The following is a 23,666-nucleotide window of genomic DNA, read 5'->3' as shown; positions in this document are numbered from 1 at the left end:
GTTCAGCATGTTGCTAGGCCTTGAGGGGTGCAGTGGTGGCTGTATTGACGTGGAGGCGCAATCTAGCAAGTGCGTTTGCAAGAGGCAGAACAATGCACAGTTTGTTCAGCAAATCGGAGTAGTCCAAGGGGATGGTGGTCTCCAAAACGAAGAGAGATGTTGCTCCAACAGGACAGTTATCCAAGAGGGATAAGTCTCGGCTCTCCAGAGGGAGAATCATGGGAGATGGAACTCACAAACAACAACTTCACGAAGCTCGATGGATCGAGCAAGTGGCGAGGAGTTGTCGCTTGATCTCGCTCGAGAGAAAGCATTGGTGGATGCATTGCGAGATCAAGTGGGGGAGCGACCTGAAGCAACTTAAATGAAGGCACACTTAGAGTCGATATGGAGATCGGACTCAAAGGAGGGCTGACCCGTGAAATGGTGGGCGCGAGGGCCACCATCGACTCAATGCAAAAACGAGGAGCGGAGCAACTTGGGTGTAACTTGGCGAAGTACCCAAGCCGCCTGAAGGGAGCCAGCAGAGAAGTTGGAACATGGAGCAGAAGCACAGTGCTTTCCTTAGACAGAGGTCAAAGACATGAACTCTTGCAGGCAAGGGTAGGATCATGTTGTTCCATGGGTCCTTCATCCTGACGGAGCGGACTCATCTTGCATGGTGACAAAGACGAAGGGAGCTTCGCGGCACATGCACCTTAACTCGGAAGAGCATTTGATGGAGGAACTAAGGCGACTCAACTTGCGGAGGCGAAGTTGGGTTCAGAAGGCCTTAGCACGGGGCAAGAGGACGCAGAGGCAGGTACTCTTGAAGAATATGCCACAGTGTTGCCATTCAAGTTGCTATGAAGGAAGCAGTGCGCAGTGGAGATTGTGCTGGTAGGGGCAGAGGCCCAGGATCCAGACAATGGTGCACAGATTACAGTGAAGTCGGTGGACTTTGAGAGCTACTAGGCGACGGACTGTCCTAGAGCGGTGCTTCATCTAGGTGTGACCCAGGAGTGGGTGGATGAAGGTCGATTGCCAGAGGAGCGAACAAAATCGAAGGTGGAAGGGACCCTGCGATGTATTGGCAGAGGCCACACATGGAGGGTTCACAATTCGAGTTTATTCCACAAGGATCAGAATGCAATGGAGATGTCACCAGGAGGCGACATGGTGCAGCGGATCGTGGTGGAACAGTTCGTGGCAATGCGATACACACAATCAGTCCCGTGAGGGATGAGATCATATGGAGGTATGATCGGGAGCTACTGGGAGCTCCGCTTTGGTGAACAACACGACGGCAAGAAGGGCTATGGATTCAAGGAGTGAAGGCCATGGTACCGCAGAGGCGGGTCTTCCGGGCGTGCACCGAATTTTGCATCGGATGAAAACCTTGGTCATCAGCATATGGGGGCTGGGTTCCACCAAGGGAAAAGTTCGATTGCAAGTACCAGTGAGTTCCATGGGAGGGACTTGATCATGCAGAGGTATGATCGAAGCAACTGGAGAGTTGGACTGCTCCAGAGCTTATATTCGCTTAAGGGAGCCCGACAAGTCAGAGGACAAGGTCGAGGAAGCGAACGTTGCTACCAAGGAAGCTAAGGAGAACAGAATCGGTGCAAACTCTACAACGTGATGGCAGAGGCCATGCATGGGAGTTGCAGTCTGTCTTTCCATCGACCAAACAGACTGCTTGGAGAACACAGAGGTGTTGAAGCAGGGGGTCGAAAGGGGCGAGGAAGCGACGACGAGTCCAGAGGGACTTAGCTACCCAAAATCAAGCATCAGTTAGAATGGAGGTGGACTCAGAGGAGTGCCACGGAGACATATCTACTGATCGTGAAGAAAAGGGATGCAGATGTGAGGCGACGGATAGTAGGGCCATGGGCATGGCAGCGCCATGGTATCGCAGAGGCGGGACTTCCGTCAAAGTCATTGATCCCTTGCTCTCACGGAGGGAGAGCGCTTGGTCGTGAAAGGGGCCGAGGAGGTGGAGCATGCAGAGGCAATCTCCAAGTACCGAGACAAGGCTGAAGGGCAGAGGCCACGAAACTTCGTAAGACCGGTGTCAACAAGTTTCTCATCAAGATAGCCGTAAGTGAAGGACTTCGGGTCATGCAAGAGTGCACGACCAAGGAACGAAGCAAGCAGTACGTGGTGCTGTACCTTTGCTACTCAGTGGAGTAGGCGGCAGGGTTGATGGAGAAGACGGTACAATCCCAGAGGCGACCTCATCTATCAGAGAATTACTCCAAGTTGGGGTGAAAACTTCCTGCATTCCAGAAGTTCAATGACATTGAGAAGGTGAATCACAGTAGCTAACTCAACGCAAGGAGTGCAAACACTTCAAGTGCTTCAGAAGTGTGAGCAAAGAGCAGGCGAAGGCTAGTAACCAGCTCGATGCGTGAAGTACAACCTCGAGGAGGCGGGCGAAGTCAAGTAACCTTTGCCTTCTCAATCCTTAAGAGAATGGGCGAAACCGAGTACCCCAGTTCTCTTATCTATCCAGCAGAGGAGCTCTGCACAAGTTCAAAGACCCTTCGAAGATAATGGAAGACAATAGTTGTCAAATCCTCACCAACGGTGATCAGTGCTACTGAGAGTAGATTGTCCGCTTCATTTCCCAACGAAATGCCAATCGAAAGCGGAAGTGATGCGAACCTACTTGGATGTGACAACTAACTGAAAGAAGAGTCAATGAGCAGATTTTGTGGAGGAAGGACCCAAAACTTCAGAAGTTTGCGAGGTGATGCTCGTTAAAGCTCCAACAAGCATCCACCCAGTTCAAGCAGCGTGTGGAAATTTTGAGAAACTGGCGCAGTAAGAATGGTCTTTTCCTTCATTTGGTGGATCCGCAGGAATCAACGAGGATCAACACAACTCAGCCAACCCCCCACCAGAGTCAGAGTCATTGGTGAGTTGAAGCAACATGGCGGATCAAAGGTTCGACTACTCAGAAACAGCAGCGGAGAGCAGCTGGGAGCCAGGAGGCGCATTGCAGCTGGAGCAGAAGATTGAAGACTCAGCAAAGGCGAAGAGTTGCAGTGTTCACAAAGGCTTCGACGAGGACGTCGAAGGGATAAGTGGGGGAGAATGTAACGGACAAACTTCTAAACAAGATGTTGGATGTAATGCTTATGTCTGTCCGTTGTCTTTTGGCATGTTCATGCCTTGTATAGCAGGTAGAGGGGCGGCCGAAGGCTTATAAGTCCCATTTTAGTTGGGTTGGTGGCCTCTTTAGGCTTGTAAATAAAGGTTGTGTCATGTGGACACGTTCGAGAGCTTTTCGGTCTGTAATGGACCATTTTACCCTTTGTTGTGCAACTATTCAGAGCTTGTAAAGTCTGTTTGTAACTTGCATTGTCTATGAAGTGTTTTTCGGACATGTTTGCTTGTGGATCCCGATTGAGGCGTTCTTTTTAACCCGTTCTCTCTTTTGTTGGTCCTAAGGGACAATGGGAGGCTTCGGGGAGGCTGACCTTTGCGGACGGACGCGCGAGGGTGCCGCACGCCTTAGGCAAAACCAGCTAAGGTCGTGACAATTCGGAGCTCCAGTTCTCTTCCAAAAGAAACAAGATGGGAGCCTCCGACTATGCTTCACTTATCGAGTCCTCAATAAAGTGACGGTGAAGAACAAGTATCCCATCCTGCTCATCGGGGACTTGTTCGACCAATTGAGCAAAGCCAAGTATTTTTCCAAACTTGACCTCCGGTCGGGGTATTGGCAGGTGCGTATTGCTGAAGGCGACGAAGCGAAGACTACCTGCGTGACTAGGTATGGAGCGTTTGAGTTCTTGGTGATGCCTTTCGGCTTAATCAACGTTCTAACCACGTTCTCCATCTTATGAACCAACTATTCAAGGAGTATTTAGATAAGTTTGTGGTTGTCTACTTGGACGATATCGTCGTCTACAACCAAACGCTCAAGGAGCATGTCCAGCACCTTCGGATAATTTTCAAGGTTCTCAAGGAGAACACTTTGCTCGTGAAAAGGGAGAAGTGCTACTTTGCTTAAACGAAGATATTATTTTTGGGATATCGAATTGGTGATGATTCCATTCGGATGGACAAATCAAAGCTACAAGCTTTTGCGGAATGACGAACTCCAAAGAAGGTGCAAGAGTTAAGATCTTTCATTGGTTTCGTCAACTACTTCCGGCGCTTCATAGCGGGGTATTCGAAGCGTGCAACTCCACTGATGGAGTTGCTGAAGGAGCCAGTGATTTAAAAAGCGCTAGGCGCCAAGGTCCAAAAATGCTCGAGGCATTAGGCGCTCGCCCGAGCGAAGCGAGGCGCTAAAATATAAAAATATATAATATAATTAATAAATATAATTATTTAAAAGTTTAAATAAAAATATGCTATTAAATTAAGAAAATCTAAGATACAAAATCACAATGTCACATTAACAAAAAGTTTTAAAATTCAAAACAATAAAATTTTACATCAAAGTCATTCATCATAATCAATATTATCGTCATTTTCACACAAATCATCTTCATTGAATTCGTCTTGTTCCTCTTGTCCTTCGATTCCTTCCTCTTCATTAAGATATGTTTCATTCTCTGTGTCTTCAACAATAGCAGGAGCCGAGCTTGATGCTTTTGCACTCATTTTTCTCTTTGACATCTGTCTTGTATATGTTTGTAGTTCTCCAACACCTGAAGCTCTTGCCACATCTCCCCATGTCAATCTATCATCTTCAAATACAAGCTCGTCTTCAGCATCTTGCAAGTTAGCACCCATTTCTCCTATTAACCACTCATTTGAATCATCAATATCTTGTAATGAGATTGAATCAAATCTATTTTTTAAATCATGACGAGTCTTCAAAGCTTGATTATACTTTATGTAAACAAGATCGTGCAATCGTTGATGTTCTAACCGATTTTTTCTCTTCGAGTGAATCTGTTATGTCATATAATTTAAACATATATTAATACATATATCTAAATAAATAAATAAATAAATTAAAACAAAAATATTTAGTAATACTTACATGCTCAAAGACACTCCAGTTTCGCTCACAACCCGAAGCACTACATGTCAAACTAAGTACTTTGATAACAAATTTCTGTAAGTTCGAGGTGGAATTTCCAAATAGACTCCACCATTCAGCTGCAAAATTTATGTTATTATTAGCAATAACATAGTAACATAATATATATGAAATTAATTATATTAAATTATTAATACCTGGAGATGTAGTTGTCCTGGATCGAACGACAATTGGAATTCCAAAAAGACCTTCAGCATTTTTATATAAAGATAATTCATGAATAATCTTATCTTGAACCTCAAGGCTGGGAATTAATCTTGCAACGCACTGATATAACCCACCCAAAACTTCTGCATCAAATCCAACAAATTTAATCTTATAAAAGAATTCAGGGTTCAAATAATATCCTGCTGCATGTAAGGGACGATGAAGTTGACAATTCCATCTTTCGTCAATGATTGTAAAAATTTTCTCATATTTTTCTTCATTTTCATTAAAAGATCTTTTAATCGTCTCCTTTGCTTTATCCATAGCCTCATAAATATATTTCATTGCAGGCTTATTTTCATTATCCATCAATCGAAAGGACTCGAACAAGAGGGCCCATTACCTTTAATATATAAGCTACATTATTCCAAAATGATGGCATTAAGATGATATCAGTAGCCCTCTTGCCTTTTGCTTCTTTTGCCCATTTGCTTGTCATCCATTTCTCAGAGGTAAACATATTTCTCAGAGTATGTTTTTGACGATGCACGCTCTGTAATGTCAAGAATGAAGTAGCAAATCGGGTGACACCGTGTCTCACTAATTCTTTATTCCCTGTAAATTCTTTCATCATATTCAAAGCCCCAATGTGATTATAAAGAAATCCAACAATAAAAATTATCCTTTCTAAGGTTTTCTTGATTTCTAAGATCTTTCCAATATTCTCCAACATTAAATTAACACAATGTGCTGCACATGGAGTCCAATACAAGTGTTGTCTTTTTGATTCAAGCAATTTACCTGAGACAAAAGATAACAAAAATGATAAGACTTAAGAGTTTAATACACTTAATTGAAGATAAAATAATTAACAAAATCAAAAGATGAATATTACCAACTAAAACATAGTTGCTTCCATTGTCGGTTATGATTTGAACGATATTTTGTTCTCCAATTTCTTTCATGAAATTGTCAAATAAATAATATATCTTGTCTCCAGATTTTACAAAAGATGAAGCATCTATTGACTTCACAAACATAGTCCCTAAAGAACAATTAACCATAAAATTAATTATACTCCTACGCCTCTTGTCAGTCCAAACATCTGACATAATAGAGCAACCATGTGTTGCCTATGATTTTTTATGACCCTTTAGTAAGTCATTTGTATAATTCAACTCTTTTTGCAGCAATGGAACTCGCATCTCATAATAACTTGGAGGTTTTAATCCTGCACCATATCTTCCAATAGCTTCAATCATATCCTTAAAACTGTTTAAACGAGTTATACTAAGGGGAAGACCAGCCTGATAGAAGAAGCGAGCAATGTGCTGAATTGTTCTTCCTCTTATTTCTTTATCACAAGCATCACTTATATTTGTTTGTCTAAATTTTGAGCCTCCTGCTTGCCCTTGTCGTTTCTGGGATCCTTGAAGCATATATAGATCCATCGGTCATTTTTTACCTTTCTTAGTACTCATAACTTCTTTTCCCATTTTGTCGTATACTCTTTTTTCACTTGGATTAATACTCATAGAATAATCTTCTTCTTCATCCCTGAGATGTTCAACATTGTCTTCTGATAAATTCCCGTAAGATTCATTCTTTTGTGTCTTCTTTTTATATTCATATAACTCAGCAACTCTTCTTTTACCTCAGGTGGACATTTTTTGCAAGCTGCTGCATTCTTGAAATTTCCTACTAGATGTTGTTTTGCACGAAAAATACCACATTTGGTACTCTTATCGTAGAATATGCAAGTCACTGCATTATGATCTTTCGGATCCTTCAAATAATTATACTTCCATGCAGGATTTTTTTTTTGATACCATTGGAGACTATTGAGTTGCTCCCTACACTTGCCATTTATGTTGAAACCTAGCAATAATTTTAAATAAATAAAAATTAACAACATTAAAATCAAAATAATATATTATTAATCTATTAACAGTATTGAAAATTAATCATTTCAAAATTCAAATAAACTTAATATTAAGAGTATACTGTATACTGAGCCTGACGGAGAAACGAGGAAGCAGCGGCGAGCGACGGCAGCGGCAGCGGGAAAGGGAAAGGGAGCAGGAGGCGCGAGCAGCGACAGCGGCGAGCAGTGGGAGCAGGAGCGACGAGCAGCGAGATCGGGATCGGGATCGGGAGCGGCAGCGGGTTAGGGTTGGGTAAGGGTTATATCGGTTTAGTTGGTTCGATTGAACCAACTAACAACCGAACCAGGACCGAACCAGACCTAAAATCCTGGTTCGGTCACTTGGTTTACCCAGGCGCTCGCCCGAAGCGCCCAGCGCCTGGGCTCGGGCGAGGGCCCAAGCGGCGCCTGTTTGAAGCGCGCCGCTTGGGACATTAGCGAGGCGCTCGGGCCTCGCCTCGCCTCGCCCGAGCGCCTTTTTCAATCATTGGAAGGAGCAGCCTTAGAGGTGGTCTGACAAATGTGAAGCTGCATTCCAAGATCTGAAGGCTGTTGTGTTGGAAGAACCGATGCTCAAATTGCTGGAATATGGGGGGCCCTTCGAAGTCCATATAGATGCTTTAGACTTTGCTATTGGGGGAGTACTCATGCGAGAGGGTCATCCGGTGGCCTACGAGAGCTGCAAGCTCAACGAGATCGAGCGGCGGTATCCGGTGCATGAGAAGGAGATGACAGCGGTGGTCCGCTGTCTACGAGTTTGGCGGCACTACCTTCTTGGATCGCGATTTGTGCTCAGAATAGACAACATTGCTTTGAGCTATTTCTAAACTCAAAAGAAACTCTCCCCGAAGCAAGCACGATGGTAGGACTTCCTGGCTGAGTTTGATATGGCAATGGGGTACAAGCTTGGAAAAGCAAATGTCATGGCCGATGCATTGAGCCGGAAAATGGAGCGAGTGAATGCCGTACAGTTGGAGGGTAGAGGCCAAGCAAGTCAGTTGCACTCCAACTTCCTTTTTAGGATCAGGGATAGACTGTACAGCGATCCCCAGGCAGTAACCCTGATGTAGCTCATCAAAGAAGGTAAGACACGACAATTTTGAGTCCAGGAGGGACTCGTTTACACAAAAGGGAATAGTGTTTATGTCCCTTGAGTGGACAATTTGAGGCGTAAACTCTTAAGAGAGTGTCACGATTCCCTTTGGGTTGGACATCCGGGCATTCACAAAACCTTGGCTCTCGTGGAGAAGGCCTTTTATCGGCCGAAGATTGGGACTGATGTGGAGGAATATGTTCGAAGATGCCTCACTTACCAACAAGACAAGGTGGAGCAACGGAAGTCGGTAGGACTTTTGGAGCCGTTGCCCGTACCAGAAAGGCCGTGGGAGAGCATTTCCTTGGACTTCATATCAAGCTTGTCGGCAGTAGGGGGACTCGGATCGATACTCGTGGTGGTCGATCGATTTTTAAAGTATGCAACTTTCATTGCTGCACCCCTACACTGTTCAGCAGAGGAGGCGGCTAAGTTGATGATGAAGAATGTGGTGAAGTATTGGGGAGTCCCGCATAATATCATCAGTGATCGAGACGCTCGGTTCTCGGGACGATTCTGGACCGAGCTATTCAAATTTTTAGGGTCTAAGTTATACTTCTCCACAAGCCTCCACCCCCAGACGGATGGTCAAACCGAAAGGATAAACTCGCTCCTGGAGCAAATATCTTCGGCACTACGTGAGTGCCAACCAACGAGATTGGATAAAACTGTTGGACATAGCCCAATTCTCCGACAACTTGCAGCGGAGCTTTGCGTCCAACAAGAGCCCCTTCGAGATCTTTACAGGACAACAACCGTCCACTCCTCACACCATAGCAATCGGGTATACTGGGAGTAGTCCGTCAGCCTACCACTTTACAAAAGAGTGGCACCGAAATGTAGATATTGCGTTGGCTTACTCGGAGAAGGCGGCCAAAAAGATGAAGAAGTGAGCAGATTTGGGAAGGCGACCGCAGGAGTTCAAAGTCGGCGATTTGGTGTTCGTAAAGCTCCAACCAGCATCACTCCAATTCTTTAGGAACAAAGTACACAAAGGATTGGTGTGCAAGTATGAAGGGCCCTTCCCAATTATCAGTAGGGTGGGCAACGTCTCCTACAAGTTGCAGCTACCGACGTGGCTCAAAATTCACAATGTTTTTCACGCCAGCAACTTGAAAGCCTACCACTCAGATCCGCAAGATGCTTCCCGAAGTGTTTCAACTCGGCTACCCCCCACCAGAGCCTCCTACGAGAAGCGAGTTGAAACCATTTTGGCGGATCGCAAGATAAAGTTACCCAATGGAGCTGAGCAGATCGAGTACTTGGTGAAGTGACGACCGAACTGAAGCCAATTGGGAGTCCGAAGATGCCTTACGACATGAAGAAGCAATCATCAACAACTACCAACAAACGTCGACGAGGGCGTCGATAGTTTAAGTGGGGGAGAATGCCACGAACGATTGTTGCGCACTCGCAACAACTTCGTTCAACGAACTATTCGTTGCTTTTGCATGCTTGTACAGAGACATGATAGCCTGTTTTGCCTTGGTTTTGTGTGTTTTGCTTGTAAAAATACATGTTTGAATAGGTTGCAGCGCTACAGTGTGACCGCTCACCGCGCCGGGCCAAAAAGCCCCAAAATGGCTCAGTTTTCGCGTGTCGCGGGCTGTTTTATGCAGCTCATTGCAATGCCCAAAACGTCAGCCATCTTAGTACCTTGGAACCCCCCGGGTGGCACAAGGTTGGATGGGGCTTCGGTATATTGTCGGCCATTGAAAAACTCTTCATAAGTTCGCATATTAACTTGACGAGAACTTGCCTTCGCACCCGTCACTCGGTGAGCAGTTGTTTGTGGACTTGCAATTGTTTGTTCTACCTTCTAAAGTCCTTCTTTTCCTCCTTTCTCTCTTTTCTCCTGTGCACACAAGGTGCTTGCTGAATTGCTTGTAAAGCTTCCTCTTTTGCGAGACGTTGGGACTTGTCCATCGCTAGTTCTTCGAACTAATTAACTTTCTCTTTTATAGGTCCTTCGGGACCTGAGTGAGGTTGCAAATTGGTTGACCCTTTGCAGACGTGTATCGCAAGGGTGCATCATGACTTAGGCAATCCCAGCTAAGTCCGGAGAGTTGGCACAAGGGTGCTTCACGATTTAGGCAATTCTAGCTAAGTCTGTGACAGGGCGGTACCAGTGTTTTACCTTCATATCAGGCAATACGAGGTCTATACCGGGCGGTAACGGTAGAAATCCGATCGTTACCGAGGCATATCGATCGGTACGCCTTGGATTTCGACCATTATCTAGGTTTACTGGTTGGGATTGTATTTTTGGACCATTACCTCCATGTATTTTTGGGGGTTTCTCAGCTCTTTTTAGGCGTACCACCGTTTCACTCTGACATACTGTTGATATGTCTCGGCACGTACCATACCGAGTAGGGCTTGGTACAGCGGTACGGACCGAAATTTAGAACCTTGTTCTATACAAGGATGATTGAAACAACATCAATAACAACAACAACAACAATAACAAAACCTAAAGCCCCAACTATATTCTTGAAATAACATTACAGGACTGAAAAATTGACAAGCAGCACATAAAATGCATCTAAGTGCATATTAAGGAATAGATCCATGTCTATATTCTCATGACCAAGGTTTTGGATACTCGGTATGTACTGTTCAGTGCTTACCCATCTAATTAAAAGACTGTCACTGGACACTATATTACCAGTTGGTATTTGTTACAGGTCAGTACACCAAAAGGCATATTGGTACCATATTTTTGTGAATGGTTGCCAGAAAAGGTATGAGGCAGTATTTAAAACTTTGATCACGACTAGTTGGATTTGCTGTCTGACAGATTATATGGAGAAAGTACACTAGTTTTCATCTAATCAATAATGGCATTGTGATAATGGTTAAGGTTGTAGAATTTCTACTAGCGACTGTAATGAAAATTAGTTCAGAATGAATTGTTTTCTTGGTGGAGTTTAGCTTAAATTTTTTTTGGGAATACTGAAGTTTGAAAAATACAGATGGAAATTTTAGTTGATTGATTAATAAATCCACAAATATTAAACATTATTATTTTTTGGAGACAATCTTTGTCATTTTTCTTCTAAAATTCGGAACTTATCACTATTGCCCATAAAACATTTTGGGTTCTATGAATTGTTCACCTTTTCTCAGTTGCAGTTTGTGATTTACTTTGGTTGGATTGGTCTTAGGGTACAGGATGTAGCTGAGTTACTTGGGATGATGGTTGAAGATTACAAACGTTTGCAGCCAAATGTCAAAACTTATGCGTAAGGACATTACCTCTGTTCTTCCTTTTATTTTAAATATTTTGGTATAATATTTCTTCTTAATTTCAATTGAAATTTAAAGTTTATACTATATCTATTATTAGCTTTTTACATGTTCTCAAGTGGATGATATTTCCTGGTTTACACTGGCTACTTTTTCTTTGTGTCAACCTCTTTAATTTAAGATATTATTTTTGTTAAAAATATTCTCTCAAAATGTTCCCTCTTTTGGCATCACAAGTCATATCTATCTGTCCATCTGGATTTTTATGTACATGCATATCCATGGTGGTCTACAGGTATAACAAAGTGAGTATATCTTAGCCAAGCATTGATCCTTTTGCCCGTGCTTGGTCATGTTTGACAATGTCCAAGTTGTGGGACTTCTTTGGAGGTTGGCATCACTAATATGTAGTTTCTCATATAAATTATTTAGCATTATCTAGGATTTTTTTCTTGTGTAAACTTATAAATATTAAAATTATGTTATCTCAATAATTGCCTCTTCAATCCCAGTTACTGCACTTTGCTGTTATTGTAAGTTATGCGGCAATGTTAAAACCAATTACCAATGTTATTAAGCACAAAGTAATTAAAAATAATGTTTAGAATTTTTTTCTTTGCGTGCTTGATTTTCTTACTTTCTCACCTGAAGACAACATTATACTATTACATCTCCATTAATGGTTTTGTTAAATAGCTCATTTCTTTTTCAGTTTATGGACTAATAGCATAAATGATATGTCAGGTTCAAAAGAAAATCTGACTTTTAGTTTTTATCTTCTATGTGACATGGTTTATAAATATTTTTTAACAAGTAACTTGAAATGAAGGTTTTGAATGTCTTTTTTTTAGACACGAAATAATGGATATGTATTTTGTGTTAGGTTGTTAGTGGAGTGTTTTACAAAATATTGTGTTGTAAAGGAAGCAATTCGGCATTTTCGAGCCCTTAAGAACTTTCCAGGGGGCACAAGGGTTTTATATAATGAAGGGAACTTTGGGGATCCACTCTCGCTTTATGTACGAGCTTTATGCTGTGAAGGTACTTTTAACTTGTCATTTTCAGTCGTGATATCTTTCTGTGGTTACTAAGATTGCTTCTTTAATTGACAATCTTAGGCCTTATGCTTTATTCTTTTTAAAATTTTCCTTGGAAAATTTTATTACTCTCTGGTCCCATATCTTGAGATTTGAGTTAAAAGGATGTGGATGCTTATGCTAATGTCATGAATGTGTTTTTTTGTTCTTTCGCGTAACTCATTGATACTATGCGTGTGATACACTATCCTTGTTTTGCACACTTTTATGATCTTGCTTGCTCTTGCAAACCGAGCTTAATACCCACTCTCTCTAAAAATCTATTGTCAAACCATGTAGTGCACATATTTTTTTTTGCTAAAATGTTATTGGTAGACATGAGCTTTGGGGCTAGACTCTTCTCAGCTTAAACCCACTATCAGGTAGAAGAAAGGGAAGATGGAATAAGATCATTTTCCACCCATCAGCACCGACTCAGATAGAGATAGGATCATATAGTACCATATCAGGGTAAGATTATGAATTCCTAGATCAAATAGTACTATATGTTGGTAAGATTCCATCTTTTCTAGATCAAAGAGTATTGTACTGTATACGTTGGTAAGATTCTATATTCTGTTAGAAGTGGTGTCAATCATTTGAAATAAAATATTGAAGGGTTGAGTAAATACACTGCTTTGCTTCGCAAAGAGTAGCAGGGGGTCTCGTTCCAAACAAGTATTGGTACTGACATGAAGTGTGGGCTTAATTCTTGACAAACATTACATAGACAGTTTAAATATTTTTTTTCAATGACTAAGGTGCTGTCTGCTGTCATTCTTATGGTTTGTGGCATCTACTGTCCTGTGTCATCGTTTGACAAACAATGGCATACACTTATGCAAGGCCAGTATTCCAGCTATGCCAATAAGTTAATATTTTGTGTCTTCACTCATTTCTAAACATCTGAAAGGCCTTTAGACTGTACCAATTAAATTTGCACTTTATATTGCATCCACACTAGGTTATGCTGGATGATTATTTGAAGAGTATGCCTTTTCTTAATCTTATTGATGACAATCATAACTCCAAGATAGATGGATGGCAATATATATCTTTAGGGTATCAATTTTCCTCCTGTGTTGTTAAAGTTGGTCCCATTGGCTCCCATAATCCAGAGAACATTCTTGTCACTGTATTTAATATGCCTGGCTTACTTATCTGCAAGTGGATGACGATACGTTGTATCCATATCATATGCTTTACCACTGTGATATTTTTCCTCTTCATCAGTAGTGAAATAAGACACTGTACTAAGCAACCATCTCTATTGCTTCTTGTTTTTCTTTGATTGTTCATTAACTCCTTGCATCTGCAGGGCCGTTGGACTGTTTCAGATCTGACAGCTCTGTTTCCACTTCAATTGGAGACCTCTTCAAAACCTATAAAATTAGTATTACCGGAAGTGTTAGCCATATGCATTATCTTCCATGTTTCTGGCTTCTATACTTCTTGGTTTTAAGTGAAAATCTCGACAACTCAGAATCAAATAGATTATGATAATATAATCAGTTATTTGGAGAGTTTTAGAATTTTTTAACATATAATTTCTTGATCATTCTAATGTTTCTCAAGTGGAATTCTTTACTGGCATTCCCAAGTAGCACTGCTTACTACATAAATGATATAATTACCCTATAATTATAATATTTGAAATTTTAATGGTAACTTGCACAAAAGACAGAGAAAATACAATGAATCACACTGTCTAGGCATATTGCAGATTGTTTTCTTTTAAATATGTTCTTGAAAACAGTTATTTATGATATCATAATCAATTTGTAAAGTACTTATTTCAGATTTTTTAATATCTACTCTCTAGGAGCACCATGCTAAATATTCAGTCTTAACTAGGGATACGTAAACTAACCGGCCAGAGCATAAAGCTGATTTGAACTGATAGACTATTTGTTTTTGTTTGGGTTCTTTGTGTTGATTCTTTTGGTTCTGATTGGAAACTTGGAAATCAAGCAATCATTAGTCTGGTCTGCGTTTGAATTTAAGAAATTCTAAGTTGACCAGACTAAAAAATTATTATCATAGGCTATGTATCAATTTGTAGAGTACTTATTTCAGATTTTCTATATCTACTCCTGGGAGCACCATGCTAAATATTCAGTCATAACTAGGGATATGCAAACTAACTGGCCAAAATAAAAAACTGATTCAAACTGATAGAGTAAATTGTTTTTGTTTGGGTTCTGTGTGTTGATTCTTTTGGTTCTGATTGGAAACTTGGAGATCAAGCAATCATTAGTCTGGTCTGGGTTTGGATTTAAGAAATTCCAAATTGACCAGACTAAAATATTATCATCATGGGCTATGTTTAACTAAGCATTGGAGTAACCTCTTAAATGTAGTAATTTATAATTAGTTGTTTGTATAACCAGGAAGAGCTGTTGAGCTGCTGGAAGCTTTAGAAGCAATGGCTAAGGACAATAAACTTATTGCACCAAGAGCAATGATTTTGAGCAGAAAATATCGTACACTTGTGAGTTCCTGGATAGAACCTCTGCAAGAGGAAGCAGATGTGGGATTTGAAATTGATTACATAGCCAGGTAAACCTTATCCTTTTGAAAATCTGTTAATACTACTACTTCAGTGAGCTTTTGATAGTTTCAGAAGCTTGTGATGTACAGAGTTGCATCATGGAAATTTTATAGTTATATCTGTTATCGTGCTTGTTCTATTTATATATGTTTGCTCATATTGTGTCTTTTGTGGACTAAAAGGTATGTTGTAGAAGGAGGGCTTACAGGAGAACGCAAGCGGTGGGTGCCACGGAGAGGGAAGACCCCTCTAGATCCAGATGCTCTTGGTTTTGCCTATTCAAACCCGATGGAAACGTCTTTCAAGCAGTGCTGCCTTGAGGAATGGAAGATCTACCACCGTAAGCTTCTAAAAACCTTGCGCAACGAAGGACCTTCGGCTTTAGGTGATGTTTCTGAAGCTGATTATATTAGGGTCGAGGAAAGATTAAAGAAAATAATTAAGGGGCCTGACCAGAATGCTTTGAAACCAAAGGCTGCTAGTAAAATGATAGTCTCAGAGTTAAAGGAGGAGCTAGAAGCACAAGATTTGCCTACTGATGGAACTAGACAAGTCCTCTATCAGCGAGTGCAAAAAGCAAGAAGAATAAACCGCTCACGTGGTCGTCCACTTTGGGTTCCTCCTGTGGAGGAGGAAGAAGAGGAGGTAGCTAATCTTTTCTTGAACCTGTTTGTAGGTTATTTTTGTCATAATAGTCATTCATTTTGAAAGAATGAATATTAAAGGAAGCATATGTTGTTTGTCTAGTACATGCCTTTTTTAGGTGTCTTTTGGTTCCTACCGCTTTTGTCTTCTGGAGGTATTTTTTTTTTCTCTTCTATTCATTGTAGGTCGATGAAGAACTAGATGAATTGATATCACGTATCAAGCTTGAAGATGGAAATACAGAGTACTGGAAACTCCGTTTTCTTGGAGAAAGCTTAACAAATGTTCATGAGAAGGATATTGTAGTAGAGGATTCTGAACTTCATGATATATTGGATGATGCGGATGCTCTAGAGGATGGGACAAAAGAAGCAGAAGAAGATGATGTAGATGAAGAGGAGGAAGCGGTTGAACAGACAGAAAACCAAGAAGGCGATGTGATTAAGGACAAGGTAATTGAGAGAGCCAAGCCTCTTCAAATGATTGGCGTTCAGTTGCTAAAGGACTCTGAAGAAACAGCTCCTTCTTCAAAGAAATCAAGACGGAGGGTTGCCCGAGCTTCTATTGAGGTATATTTTACATGAATAAACATCCCCAAGGATAAAAATTTCTTCCCGTTGTTGCTACCAAATGTATATCATGTTAGGTCTATATCTAATCTTTCAATTCTGTGATCTTGATACACTCTGAATATTTTTTATTAGCTATGACTGTTTCTTTTCATTCAGTTAACTATTGCCAAGACCATGATAAGTTTTTTTTTTTTAAATCTATATTGCAATGCTCTTGCATGATTGTTCTGCCTGAGTTGAGTTCTGCCATGCCCATGATAAACACATGCAAGTGCACATCCAACATGGTGCAAAATGATCATCATGGCCAGCATGTTTAATTGTTGCTCAAGAATTACGTTGTCCTTTGCATCAGATTCCATTATTTTTTGTGCAAAATATTTACCATTAATGCTTCTCTACCCTTGGTTATTCCGCATGCTTAACCATACAACGAATATCTTGCTCTCCCTGGAGATTACAAGCTGAGATGCTCTAGTTGTTGAAACTAATGACTCCAAAGCTTTTGCTGATATATAAGAAAATTGTGTTTTGGGGCTCCGGAGATTTTCTTTACTTGAGTTGTTTGCATCTTATTTCTGGTTTTCCTGTTGCTCGTGTTTCCAGTTCTATATTTATACTTGTGAGTTTCCTGTCCTTTTCCTTTGGCTCTGTAGCTTTTATAATTTTGGTTAACTTCCTAGCCTTTACCTTAAATCTGGCCTTTCCATAAATCATCTGTATCTAGTTATATATATATATATATATATATATATATCCACAAACAAATGCGATTCACAATACTAAAGAGCTGCATTTTTTCAGGTTGACATGTTATGAAATTCTTGCTAAAAATAAATATTTGTTACCAAGGTTCTTAATTTCACTCAGACTAGTAAAGACTAGGTTATATTAATGGTCCATTGAACTGTCCCTGATCGTTCGGTTTGGGTCTGGTTCAGGATTAAAGAGATTTTAGTTTGGATGATCCAGATTTTCTTTCATATCAATGACATAATTGCCTTATTGATGTAGGATGATGCTGATGAAGACTGGCTTCCAGAGGATATACATGAAGCATTTAAGGTCATGAGAGAGAGGAAGATTTTTGATGTATCAGATATGTTCACAATTGCAGATGCTTGGGGTTGGACTTGGGAGAGAGAATTGAAGAACAAAATGCCTCGTAAATGGTCACAAGAATGGGAAGTGGAGTTAGCAATTAAAATCATGCAAAAGGTATGTCCTTTCATCTCCTCTGGAAGCGGCTGTCTCCGTTTCTTTATATTACTATGTGCCACTATTCATCATTTGAAGTGAAAAATGTTGGATTTCATTGACACACCCACATTTGTTAATTGTCTTTGTAGTGTGATCTTTTCTTTTATGTATGATATTTCTGTAATTGAGCATCAAGAGAAATGATATTATATGGTTAATAGTTTTTCTCCAAGCTTGCACTATGATGATTGAGTATTGAGTGAACAAAATAGTAAGTTTAATTGTTTGAAAGTGCCCTTACATAAAGTCGGGAAAAATTTCCAAAGGAAGAAGTTTTTCCATTTATTTCCACATTTACCTTTATTCAACTAGATTTATAATTCAGAGACTTGTTTTACCAGTTAATCATGATTGATTTCTGGTACTTCATAGATGCATTTTGTACCCCTTTTTTTTTTATCATTCAGCTATAAATTAAAGATCTGAATTACAGTATAACATTTTGATGCAGTTATCAGTTATCCATTTTCTAAGTAATTTCATTTGCATAGTTTTTTAACCTATAAATGGTAGATTGGGAAGATTAACAATGTTTTTAAAGCCATAAAGAGATAGTGCACTTAAGACGATCTTTACAAGCTTGTTTGATTTGCTAACATCCAGTATGAGTAGTTTCTTTTGCTATCTTTATACTGTTTTTAATAAATGTCTATTTTATCCTTTTTACAAGATTTGTATAATATGTTGTATTGTTTTTCTTTACATCCCTACTCGCCCAGTCTCTTGATTCTATATGTTCTGAAATCTATAAGGATATATTTTATTAATGTTCAAATTAGAAAATATTGCCGGTGGTAAGTAGGTCAGTCGACTGAATGTAATATATTGTGATTTTCAGGTTATTGAATTAGGTGGGACCCCAACCATTGGAGATTGTGCCATGATACTCCGTGCTGCTATAAGAGCTCCTCTGCCATCTGCTTTTTTGACAATCTTGCAGACAACACATAGTCTTGGCTATGCATTTGGGAGGTAAAGTTTATAATCTTTATATAGCTCATAGATGATGCAAGAATAGCTAATCCTATTTAACTTTGCATGGATTATTAGTAATCTGATACTAATAGACCAAGCTGGTTGATGCATCAGTTGGTTCCTTTAGTTTTTTATTCAAAGTGATACTTGTGATCAATTGTTGTCCTAGTAAGGACTGTTTCTTAAGCAGAAGTATCAGGTGTTACTAAACCTAATGGGGCCCTCTTAAATTGTTCATGTTATGCATCAGGCATTCGTGCTGCATTCGATGTGTTACATTTTTGCAGATAATATGATACTTTGATCCGGAGTTGGTTTCATACTTACATTTATCTCAGAGACATGATTAAACATTTTTGTATAGTTACTGATTTTGATCATGCTTGCAACCTAAATGCTGGATACAAGTAAAATATTGTTCATTGAAAATTACGGTGCTTATATTTTTGTGTTTGCTTTTTTGTACATGTGACAGCACATGTTTACATGTGCCTGTAGTGTCTTTGTGAATAACCGTACCATGCTTTATTGATATAGCTATATAGATGGCTGAATTATGTCCATTACCCTTTAAATGGTATCCAGTCTTTTAAAGTTAAGTTGATATAATTGATCTCATTTATCATGAAGCCATGATCCTGGATCTACCATTTAGTATCTGGGTTGAGCACAGTGATATGACATCATGTCAACAAGATTTCATCTGTGCCTTTGATTTGATTTGACTGTTCTATTAATAATATGAGAAATTTAAAATGCTATGAACATATTCAAAGACCTATAGATGCGCTAGTTAGACAAATGAGTTGATTAGAATTAGTGATCTGAGGAAAGGTGTAGGGAGAACTAACAACATTTTACTTGGAAAATAAGGTGTTATTGTTGGTGCCTTCATGTAGTATTAAAATATTAACTGAATGAGCATTTCTGCTAAATGAATAGTTATTTTCTTCTAATTGTATATTTGTGTTTTCTGACAAACTATGATTCAGTGGGAGAAGATTCTTCGATTATTCTCCTAGAAATGGCCAGTTCAAACTAGAGTTTCTAAAATCCAGGATTCAATGCAACTTGCATGTGGGTTTTTCTCAATGATTCTGTTTTTGATTCTTCCATTAGGTTCTAAGACACCAAATGTTAGATCTTTTTAAGTCTAGTGTACTCTCATTTCAAGAGCATGGAAAAGACACTTCTGCAGTGCAAAACTACCAGTATGTTTCTGCATTCTTGGTTTGCAATTCTAACTATCGTTTTCCTGATGGATTCAGCCCCTTGTATAATGAAGTTATCCTGCTGTGTCTTGATCTTGGAGAAGTGGATGCAGCCATTGCGATTGTTGCCGATATGGAGACTACTGGAATCAAGGTTTCAGACCAGACGCTAGACAAAGTGCTCTCTGCTAGACACGGTGTTGAATCTACTTCAGATGAGTCAGCAGCTCAGGAATAGACCTTCTGGAAGATCGACACGAAGGCTTCAGATCCTACAGAGGAAATCATTCCCATGGATGATATGTCACATGCTATCTTAACTGTAAACCAGGAGCAGCATGGAGCCGACATTTTACGGGTTATCATGCAATATTCATGACAAGTCTTTTCAATTGTAACATCCTTGGGGAGTCCGTGGGGGCAGAGCATGGAAGTTTTGTTCTTTACTGCTGTTCAAGTGTATCAGTTTTAAGTCTAACTTAAACCAACGTGAGTAACTTGGGTTTGCCTTGAGTTTCCCCGAAAAAGAGGTATGCTGATAAAATGTATTCTTGTGGGCTTCATTCACTTGAAATTTGTAATATAATCGTCTCATTGTAGGTATCTTATGTATATTTTGAGCAGTGGATAAGATCTTCATTTTGATGTGCAAGGTGAAAAGAGGGACATCCTATATTTCTGCTGCTTTGCAAAATGCTCCACTGCTTAACCGAATCTTTTGGTTCTCTTGTTGGTTTGTCGGAGCCTTTTGGACCTTTACATCTGAAAGTAGCGGAAGATGCATTTCAGGTAGGCACTAATCAACCCTTTAGTGAGCCATTTAGTAGGCTAACACATTCCACAATTTCTATGCTATTGTTATTTAGTGGTTTCTCTTGTCATTCTTCCAACAATTTTCAATGTATATCTACACTAAGATTAATGTTCAATTATACTATACATACTGGTAATTTGCCGAGACAAACCACCTCTTGGACTACATGCATGGTGATTCACATTTCCAACTATTGGCTGAGTTCTATGAGGTTGAGCAGCTCCCAAAATAAAAAGGTATTTCTTTGTTTTACTAATTATTATTATTATTATTATTATTATTATTATTATTATTATTAATCCCAAAATATTGTCTTCACCAATGATAAAAGTAGAGGATAATAAGTCCATCAAAATCAAAAGTATCAAGTAATATATTAATTAGAGCATAAGATAAATAAAAAACAAACAAAATTATAGTAAGGAAACGAAATTATGAGATATTAAATAATATTTAAAGTTCAAGGTAGACACTAATATTATAAGATTGTTTTTCGTTAACGTACCTTTTAGAAGAAAAAAAAAATTGCAGGTAAGACATAAAAAAATAGGCAACAGAAACAGGAAAACGTGTTTTTTTTTTGTCGTGTTTATAAAAGATTCAGAAACAGAAGCATGTGAGCAACTGAACCAGCAATGTCTCAGACTTGGCGTTGACCGAGTCGCGCGGGTGGCGCTTAACATAATCCCCACAATTAGCACTGCCCGACGAACGACGAGCAACGGGCTCGTCGTTCGTTCACCTCCTAACGTTCCAAACTTAGCCGGGAGCCAGGACAAGATTCCGTTGGCATCCCTACCCCGGCTTCCCCTGTGTCATCGTTAAGTTATTTTCATGTTTGTGGTCGCGGTGGTGGCGGTGGTGGCGGCGGTCGCTGTCGCTGTGGCCATGGACGGTGGCCGGACTCCCGGAGGGAAGCGAAGGGTCATGGTGGTCGCCGACCCCGGCCGCGAGTCCGTGGGCGCACTCGAGTGGGCCCTCTACCACGCCGTGCTCGAGCACGACGAGATCATCCTCCTCCACATCGAGCAGGCGAACGCGCGGCGGTCCTCCGCGTTGTCAGCGTTCCTCCGCCGTCCTCCCGCGGCCGCCTCCCCCCGCGTCTCCCCGCACGCCGCCGTCGGCGTCGCCGACGGCAAGGGCGACTACGAGTTCCTGGAGGTGATGCGAGCTAGGTGCAAGTTCGCGCAACCCAAGGTCAGGGTGCAGGTCGAGAGGGTGGAGTTGGAGAGCAAGGACAAGGCGACGACGATCCTCACGTGCACCAAGGTGTTCCGCGTTGACCTCCTCGTCATCGGTCATCGCCGGAGCTCCTCTTCATTCCTGGGGTAAGCGTTTTCCAACAATGCATGAATGTATAACCCCACAAGACAATTCGCAAGTTGTTGAAGAAAATTTCGTGGAAATACACGTAAAATATATGCACCCAAAACAAGCCTAATCAAATTCGCCAAGCTTTCGCAACCGTATTGAAGACTTCTACTTATGTGGATAAATTAATGAAAACATTTGGGTGGGATATAATAATGTAGAAGGTGTTCGGATAAAATATGAAACAGACACAAATCCAACTTAATTTCATGCTACCCACCATAATTAAATTGATTCAGGATTGAAAAGAATTAATTTTTTTTTATCATTCAAGAAATAGATATTAGCTACAAATTTAATGGTTTTACGTACTTATTTTTCTTAAGAAGTTTTACTATAATATAAAGAAATATTTCCAACAAAAATCCTATATATATATATATATATATATATATATATATATATATATATATTTCCAGCTTTACTTTGGTCAATATTTTTATATGAATATTTTCTTAACATCTCTTCCTATTCTCTCTTTTTTATAATATTTAACTCTTCATTTTTAAATTTTTGCACACGTTGACTTTGATATCATGTTGGAAATTTTAAGATCCACCGAGTAAGTCTGAGCGATAAGATCAAATAACGTACATGGGATTAGATATTCATTCAACTATCTTTTCAACTGTTCTTAATAGCTAAAACATAATTCCTCGTGTTAACCATTCATCACTTATCAAACAAATGCATCAAGAAATCTGTGGAAAGCCCACGAGAAAAATGGCTTCTATGAACTATATTTTCTTGTTATGAATTGTAAGCCACAAAGGTTGCGGAAGACGTTGTGGCATCACCATCTTTTTTTTTTTGTGTTTTTTGTCTTGGCAGGTGCAAGCTAAGTGGAGGTATGTCAAGTAAAGGGGCAGACGCAGCAGAATTCCTGATCGAGAACAGCAAGTGCCTCTGCGTTGGCGTCCAAAAGAAAGGCCAAAACGCAGGCTATCTCCTCAACACCAAGACTCACAAAAACTTCTGGCTTCTCGCCTAGCCTTAGTGTGCCTCCATCCCTTTCTCTTTTCTTCTGTACTAACTGATCTCTTCCATCAAATGTGTTGCATTTCCCTTTGCCTTTTACCTCAGCTTGCATCTTATGGGCATTCATGAAACCAAAGAAGTCAATGATCAGTTGAAGTATAGGAAATCTAAGTTATAAGATGATGGTTTGTGCCTGACTGCTGGATATGTCCTCTTGTTTCCATCTTTTGAAGCTAAAGATAGATGTGTTGATGCGAGAATACTGCTTTTGGACATTAGAACTTTCTATTTGTGTGGAGTATATGGTGTTTGAGAACAATCAAGTCCATGATTTATTGTTCTTATAACTTGTTTTTTTATGTACTGCAAACGTTTGCAGAAGAATTAAGCCGTTTAGGTTATAATAAAGAGTTACGATTATTTGGTCTTCTATATTTGAGATCACAATTTGCAGCTCTTTTCTCTTTGTAGGCTGCTTTTACTTTTGCAGCTCTTTTACTTCGTAGCTTGGGAAGCGCACCTTGCAGCCTGCACATCCAACAGCAGTAGATGACCTTGCTTGAATATGACTATATACCCTAAACCTGTATCATCATCGGAAGTAAACAATCCATCGTATGGTATAATGAAATCATGCATCCTTTCATGGGGTCCCTACGAATTGTTGGGTACTTTGCAAGAGCCAATAATGGATGATACTATTTTCCTGAATATAGAAAACATATTGGTCTGATGGTTATTATAATGATAATTATT

The 23,666-nt window shown here is 40.0% G+C and overlaps 2 protein-coding genes across 2 annotated transcripts in view; both read left to right on the top strand.

Moving 5' to 3' along the window:
* Positions 1–20,422, top strand: part of LOC103985662 (uncharacterized) — a 33,098-nt gene extending 12,676 nt beyond the window's left edge. The window contains exons 6-13 of the mRNA XM_009403429.3: positions 11,376–11,453; positions 12,341–12,498; positions 14,924–15,092; positions 15,267–15,729; positions 15,915–16,298; positions 17,316–17,519; positions 18,400–18,533; positions 19,805–20,422. Of these exons, the coding sequence (XP_009401704.2) occupies positions 11,376–11,453; positions 12,341–12,498; positions 14,924–15,092; positions 15,267–15,729; positions 15,915–16,298; positions 17,316–17,519; positions 18,400–18,533; positions 19,805–19,985 (1,771 nt within the window). The 3' untranslated portion in view covers positions 19,986–20,422. The remainder of the gene's footprint in view (positions 1–11,375; positions 11,454–12,340; positions 12,499–14,923; positions 15,093–15,266; positions 15,730–15,914; positions 16,299–17,315; positions 17,520–18,399; positions 18,534–19,804) is intronic.
* Positions 20,423–21,370: 948 nt separating this feature from the next.
* LOC135673973 (uncharacterized) lies at positions 21,371–22,923 on the top strand. The gene is made up of 2 exons (XM_065183378.1): positions 21,371–21,889; positions 22,764–22,923. The coding sequence occupies exons 1-2, from the start codon at positions 21,396–21,398 to the stop codon at positions 22,921–22,923; spliced, it is 654 nt and encodes a 217-aa protein (XP_065039450.1). The 5' UTR covers positions 21,371–21,395.
* The last annotated feature ends 743 nt before the right edge of the window (positions 22,924–23,666 follow it).

This window comes from Musa acuminata, chromosome BXJ1-5 (genome assembly GCF_036884655.1).
Source record: "Musa acuminata AAA Group cultivar baxijiao chromosome BXJ1-5, Cavendish_Baxijiao_AAA, whole genome shotgun sequence".
NCBI lineage: Eukaryota > Viridiplantae > Streptophyta > Magnoliopsida > Zingiberales > Musaceae > Musa > Musa acuminata.
The sequence above is the reverse complement of the archived record's forward strand: the minus strand, read 5'-3'. Positions and strand labels throughout refer to the sequence as shown.

What these genes read in the sequence shown, in the direction of transcription:
- LOC135673973 (XM_065183378.1), top strand. Translation starts at nt 21,396, where the DNA reads ATGTTTGTGGTCGCGGTGGTGGCGGTGGTGGCGGCGGTCGCTGTCGCT. An exon ending in AGCTCCTCTTCATTCCTGGG is followed by an intron (nt 21,890 to 22,763) that starts GTAAGCGTTTTC and finishes TTGTCTTGGCAG; the next exon opens with GTGCAAGCTAAGTGGAGGTA.